Source organism: Ascaphus truei, chromosome 7 (genome assembly GCF_040206685.1).
Source record: "Ascaphus truei isolate aAscTru1 chromosome 7, aAscTru1.hap1, whole genome shotgun sequence".
NCBI lineage: Eukaryota > Metazoa > Chordata > Amphibia > Anura > Ascaphidae > Ascaphus > Ascaphus truei.
Window position 1 is genome coordinate 56,133,615 of NC_134489.1, and position 6,478 is coordinate 56,140,092.

A 6,478-nucleotide genomic window follows, 5' to 3' on the forward strand; every position below is an offset into this window, starting at 1 on the left:
CGGGGACCCCCGCTTGGTCAGCCGGGGACACCCGCTGGACACCCGGCCTCCCTCTGGGACCCCGCGGGGTCAGCCGGGGACACCCGCCGGCCTGTTGTATGGGTGTTGCGCCTGCAAAAATGTAAACAAAGAAATTTTTCGAAGTCCTGCTTTTTTTTTATCACCTGCCTTTAGCTGGTGAGCTTTATACAGCGCAACTTTTGCGTACGATACGTTTGCATTGCTTAGTGAATCCCGTAGAAGGGCAGGATTCAGCGCAAACAGCTGATCGTACGAGCAAAGTTGGACTTTGAAAAATTTCTTGGAAAAAGTCAGTTTTAGAGCGCAAGTGCTATTTGCGCGGCTAAGTGAATAGCGCACGGCGGAACTTCACGTTCTAAGAGCACTTTGCGCTCTTAAAACGACTTATCGCTGCTTAGTGCATAGCCCCCTAAGTGATAACGTGGATCTTCAAAGCCTACTAAGTGCTTTATTCTCCCATAACGATCCTCTGTGCTACTATAAGAGATGTTAGTGCTAATGATATGCTAAAGAGAGTGCTCACTCTAAAAATGCATATCCACAGACCTCTGTTATCGTTAACGCAGGGATTTAACTTAATGACTGAAGATACGGACAATCTTGCCCTTTTCCCCTATAATCACAAGAATATTTATATTTCGTTACAACAGTTTTCCCCACAACTTCTGCTGGGACACTGATTCATGCATCCAAAATCATGACAATTCCCTTCCATTCAGTACTGACCTTTTTAATTTCAGCAGTGCTTAGCCAGTAGTTATTTGAGGATACAGAAAGGGGTGGGGGAGCAAAGCTGCTAAAATCATCAACAATGCCAGGAATCCAGGGAACAAAAGCCTAGGAGAGTATTACACAGAGAATGAACAATCTGGATAAAAAGCTAAAATAAACAGAACAATACTTTTTCTTAAAGGCAGAAAACCTTCTTTGTTTTACATTTGCTGATGCAGCAATGGTAGGAGGTATATAGCAGCGGCTGCCTCCAATTCTGCAGTTAATTGGGGCCTCACATAGAATCAAAATGGGAAAAGTAAGTATGCATAATAAATACAATACTACAGAACTAAGAACAATAATACATTAATTTGTAGTTGTAGAAACGGTTATATATACGGCAGTCATGTAAACAATTCTATTGCATACCACCATTTTATATATCGTATATATCGTAGCCTTTACAATATGAAATTTAAGCAATACTAAGTTAGAGGGTTTACAAGAGAAGTGCAAAACAAGGCAACATTAAACAATACAGGGATAAAGTCTCAGTCAGGGTGTAAATGCAAGCAGTGTAAATCTCTTCCTACAAAAGCTGTCTCAGTAGTGCAGTGAGAGACATGTGTTGAGGTATACAGTACATGTCTGTGTGTAGATGGGATGGCACTAAACAGAAGCAGGTGAAGGTGAGTGAAAGAGTTAGGGGTACACCCACAGAGCTCTGTTAGGGACTTAACGAGATGTTAATCTGAGTTAACGTCTCATTAAGTGCTAACGTGGATCTTCAACCCTCACTAAGTGCTTTTATCAGCCATTACAAGCCCTTGTGTTACTATAAGGAACGTTAGTGCTAATGATATGCTAAAGAGGTGTTATTGTTATTTACAGTGTTCTTTTCCTCTCCTGTCCTCTTTTTTTTTATCTAATTAAACACCTATTCATGGTATTGCTGGTAGTCACCTCTGGGTAAGATAGGCCTAACAAGGCATATATTTAGCTTTGTGAATATCCATTAAACTGAGGAAAACTTAGTAGCCTGATTTAATGGAGCTCTGTGGATCTACCCCATCGTGTGATGTGTCCTGCAATCCTAATTATTAAGCAGGCACCAGAAATACCTTCTGATGGAGATGAGTCCTGCACAGAGACTGATAAATGTAGTACAGTAAATGGATAAATAGTTAAATTTATATAAGCAAGGAAAACCTTTCTTCAATGTGTGTGCAATAGAGACAATTGTTTGATGATCCATTCATGGACTGTTTTTGAAGTACTGCTGTATTTTTGTAATGACTATTGAGTTAAATTGAGCTGCAGAAAAGTTAGAGAGTAGAGATATACAAATGTCTTCATAAGAGCTTTGCGAATTGGATAGCAAATCCTACACTAATTTTGCATTTTTCCAAAAATGTTTGCAAAAGTTACCTGAAAATTTGCACATTTTAACTAGTTTTGCCATCATTTTGCTAAATTTTGCAAAACGACAATATAGAAAGGGTCAGTAACCTTGCACATTGATTTTTAATGCATGGAAAAATTTTAAGATTAAAGGTGCCACTTGATGCAAAAATGTTGGCAAAACAAAAGGGCAAATTTACCTGGTTCATTAACTTTGGTGAAAATATTGCACTTCTTTTAACAGATAGAACCTAATATGAAAATACTAATGTGATCCTTTTAGTGATGACTGGAGCTGCAACAAGCCTCTAAAGATTTATTAGTTAAAGGAAAGCTGAATGAATGAAGAGTAAGGCATGCAAAAAAACACCTTCTACACCAAATCTTCTCACTAATGTGTATCTCAGCGGAGCTCAACAAGATGTCACATTTTAGACATCTCAGACTTTTGCAGGACAACATTTAATGAGCAGAAAGTGTTAGGAATGCTTATCTTTATGTCCTTGTTTAGAATGCAAAGTTACTTTTTGCAAGTATCAATATATTGTAAATACAAATGTAGGATAAAGTATCTGTCATCTAAACGTTAGCATACAACTTGATGTACATATGTATTTTCAACCTCAACCACTACTGTATGTAACTATTTAACTACAAGTGGTATAAATATAAAATCTAAATACATATTAAAAGCTTCATACATATATCTGCCAGGTTGACCTCTTAATTGAAATAGCTTGATGTATTTAATAGGTTAAAATATCTGTCATCTAAACGTTAGCATACAACTTGACGTACATATGTATTTTTCAACCTCATCTACTATGTAACTATTTAACTACAAGTGGTATAAATATAAAATCTAAATACATATTGAAAGCTTCATACATATATCTGCCAGGTTCACCTCTTAATTGAAATAGCTTGATGTATTTCATTTTAAGCAATAAACTCATGTTAGACTTCAGCTGTCAAAAGTAACAGTAATTTATTGTTTTTTTACCAACTTAATCCATAGAAATGATGAGCGCGCATTAGGTATTGCCAGCCATACACTGCTGGGCATGTCATTAGCAATTCTATTGTGTCAAATGATTCTGCTACTTCCAGAAGCAAAATCATTTCTCATCAAAGAAACTTAGAGGACCCATTGCTACCTAAGACATTTTGGTCACTTGTTTTTCAACAGATCATCTTCTATGAGGAGAAGAACTTCAAAGGCCGCTCTTATGAGTGCAGCAATGACAACAATGACCTGCACTCTCACTTCAGCCGCTGCAACTCCATCAAAGTTGACAATGGCTCCTGGATGATTTATGAGCAGACTAATAACAAGGGCCACCAGTATTTCCTTAAAAAAGGAGAATACCCTGACTACCAGCACTGGATGGGATTCAATGACACCATTAATTCTTGCCACATGATCCCTTTGGTGAGTTAAGTAGACACAATTTACAAGATCCTTATCTCTACTAATATTATATACAGTATGGTAAAGTCAGAAGCATATATGCTATATTTAATTGTGAGTGCTATGCCCTAAGACACCTTCTGGTGCTAGGACATCTTGCAGCCCATTTTAGTAAATGAGCTGTAAGAGGGATTCAAACACCAGGAAGGTGTCTTTATGGAATAGCACCGCTTAGTTAATATGGGTCATAGTACTTTGCCAAAGTGTGCTGGTCAGATACTGGTCATTCTGACTATTCTATTGCAATAGAATGGTGAAGGTGTAATCTATAGTGTATAGGACACTGTACATAAGTAATCATTATACATTAAACAAGATTAGTGATCATTATGACAGCTGAACTACAAAGGGACCTTGGTTGTTATTGGTTTTATTTAAACCATTTTCTTTTTTCTTTGCATAGGACTGAGTAGAAATGAACACTAGCAGTAACCTAAATATTAATTGTACAATGAATACATTGTATTTATATTATACAACCTGATTTATGGGTTAAATCAAACAAATGGTCTATCAATTTCGAAACTGACAACCACATACCTCTGTGGTGTAGAAAATATTTCTGACCTTTCTTGTGCATTTGGTGATCAATCTTCAATTCTCTATATTCAGTAGACTTCTGAGCGCCCTAACAATATGCATAAATCTAATGCTAAGCTGCTTTCTCCCCAATGTGATACTGTAGCATACAGGCTCCTTCAGGATAAGACAGTATGAAAAAGAAGACTTCAGAGGCCAGATGATGGAATTCACTGAGGACTGTCCACATGTTTACAAAGAGTTAAACTACCATGACATCAACTCCAGCAATGTGCTTGAGGGTCATTGGATCTTCTATGAAGAGCCCAACTACAGAGGACGTCAGTACTACCTGAGACCTGGAGAGTACAGGCGATTCAATGACTGGGGCAGCTCCAATGCCAGGATTGGCTCTTTCAGAAGAGTCCAAGATTTTTACTAGAAAGTTAAACATGCTGCAACTCTGTATTTTCTCCTGAAAATCTGATAAAATACAGCAACAACTGATCTTTCTCTAAATTGTTTTTATTACGTTTATCACGTTTTGTTTTTTTATCAAATTGAAAAAGAAATTAACTACCTTTGCAACATGCAAAAGATAGACTATTCAAAAAGGATTCATTTAGTATAGGACTTCATCAGAGTCATCAAAATATTAATGCAATGTTTATAAATCTGCAGTGCTAGACTCGGACATATCCCTGCATAAGAATATCTTATAGTTACACTCGAGTGGTGATTAAATTACATTACATTAATTACATTATATTCTAAATAATCGGAATATTATGGAGGCATGATACTGTAAATCTTTTTCATTTGAATCCCCAAAGCGCTAGACTAAAAGCACAGTAGAACAACAAGGCAGGACACAACATGATGAATGAGTAATTCATCATATCCCTACAATATCATATCGATAAAAAAGGTGCTAGGCTAGCCATATCCATGCAGTCTTCATAGCTCTATAATGACAAATCACTGATTACATACAATGAGCAAATACCGTATGATTCCGATAAAATCTTCATATCTATAAAATGAATAGTTGTCATATATTTCTAATCTTCATATGTGTACAATGGACAATTTTCATATCCATACATTTGTCATATGTACAACGGGCACTATCTGTACAACAATAAGCATATCCATACAATCTTAATTTCTGTGGCATTTACCATATCTTTGCAACATTTATATCTACACAATTATTATTATTGTTTCTTTATAAAACACCAACATATTCCACAATACAGTACTGTGGGGGAAAGTAGTTGCATTAGCAAGAATGACAAACAAAATAAAAACAAACAAATGCAAATCAATACAAAAGATCCCTGCTTACAATCTAGATGGAATGAGGGGCGCATCTAATGTGAAAGAACGTATAAGTGGCTGCTCATTGTGAAACCGAGTGTGTGGGATGTGAATGTCAGGGGGATGTCAGATAGGCTTCCTTAAAGTAACAATGCATAGATTTGAAGCGGGAGTAGATTAGTCTGGCATTAGAATTTTTCAATGGAACGGTGAGGGTAGTCAGCTGAGATATATTACTAGGTTGCAGTTGTCAAGGCAGATATGAGTGAATGAATTAAGATTTTAGTTTTGTCTTGAGTGAGACAAAGGTGTATTCTAGCATATTTTGTAAATTGAGGCAGCCAGACTTAATGAAGGACTGAATGTGAGAAATGATGGAGAGGGTGGAGTAACAGATAACCTTATGCATTGGGCTTGAGGTGTTGACTGCATTGTGGAGTTTTTGACAGTGGGGTATAGGAGTGAAAATAGATGGAGGGAAGATTAGGAGTTCTTGTTTGGACATTTTAATATTCATGTACAGTAGCAGTAAAACATTAAGGAAGAAATAGCAGAGAGACAGTTAGTGATACAAGACAGAAGAGAAGGGTAGAAAGCAGGGTAAAGAGGTACATTTGGCTGTCATAAGCACAGAGATGATACTAAAAGCCAAATGAGTGTATTAGTTCACCAAGGGAAGAGGAATAATGAGAAGAACAATGGGCCTAGGACAGAACCTTGTGGAAACCTATCATAAAGTGGGAGGAGAGGAGACGCTTGAGAAGGAAACACTGAATAAGTGGATAGATACTATAGGTAAGACGTCAACCAGGCGGGGTCTGTATTATGGAGGACATTATTGAGATGGTGCAGTAGAAGGGAGTGATCAACAGTGTAAAATGCAGGGAATTATACATTTCTAGTGGAGGAAACCCACTTTACAGCGTAATTTCCTCCAGTGACATTCAGCGTGCGGGAGCACTTTGGAAGATGTGGGTGCACTGTGCCATGGCAATGGCTTAAATTGTCTTGTGTAGTGTGTGGTAGCAAAAG

The 6,478-nt window shown here is 37.3% G+C and overlaps 1 protein-coding gene across 1 annotated transcript; it reads left to right on the plus strand.

Moving 5' to 3' along the window:
• The first annotated feature begins 904 nt into the window (after positions 1-904).
• LOC142499329 (gamma-crystallin 2-like) lies at positions 905-4,633 on the plus strand. Its single transcript, XM_075608496.1, has 3 exons — positions 905-1,051; positions 3,326-3,568; positions 4,293-4,633. Exons 1-3 carry the CDS (start codon positions 1,043-1,045, stop codon positions 4,566-4,568), a joined length of 528 nt encoding a protein of 175 aa, XP_075464611.1. The 5' UTR covers positions 905-1,042; the 3' UTR covers positions 4,569-4,633.
• The last annotated feature ends 1,845 nt before the right edge of the window (positions 4,634-6,478 follow it).

Excerpts from the sequence above, each read along its gene's own strand:
- LOC142499329 (XM_075608496.1), top strand. Across the intron at positions 3,569-4,292 it reads CTTGCCACATGATCCCTTTG|CATACAGGCTCCTTCAGGAT; the intron begins GTGAGTTAAGTA and ends GTGATACTGTAG.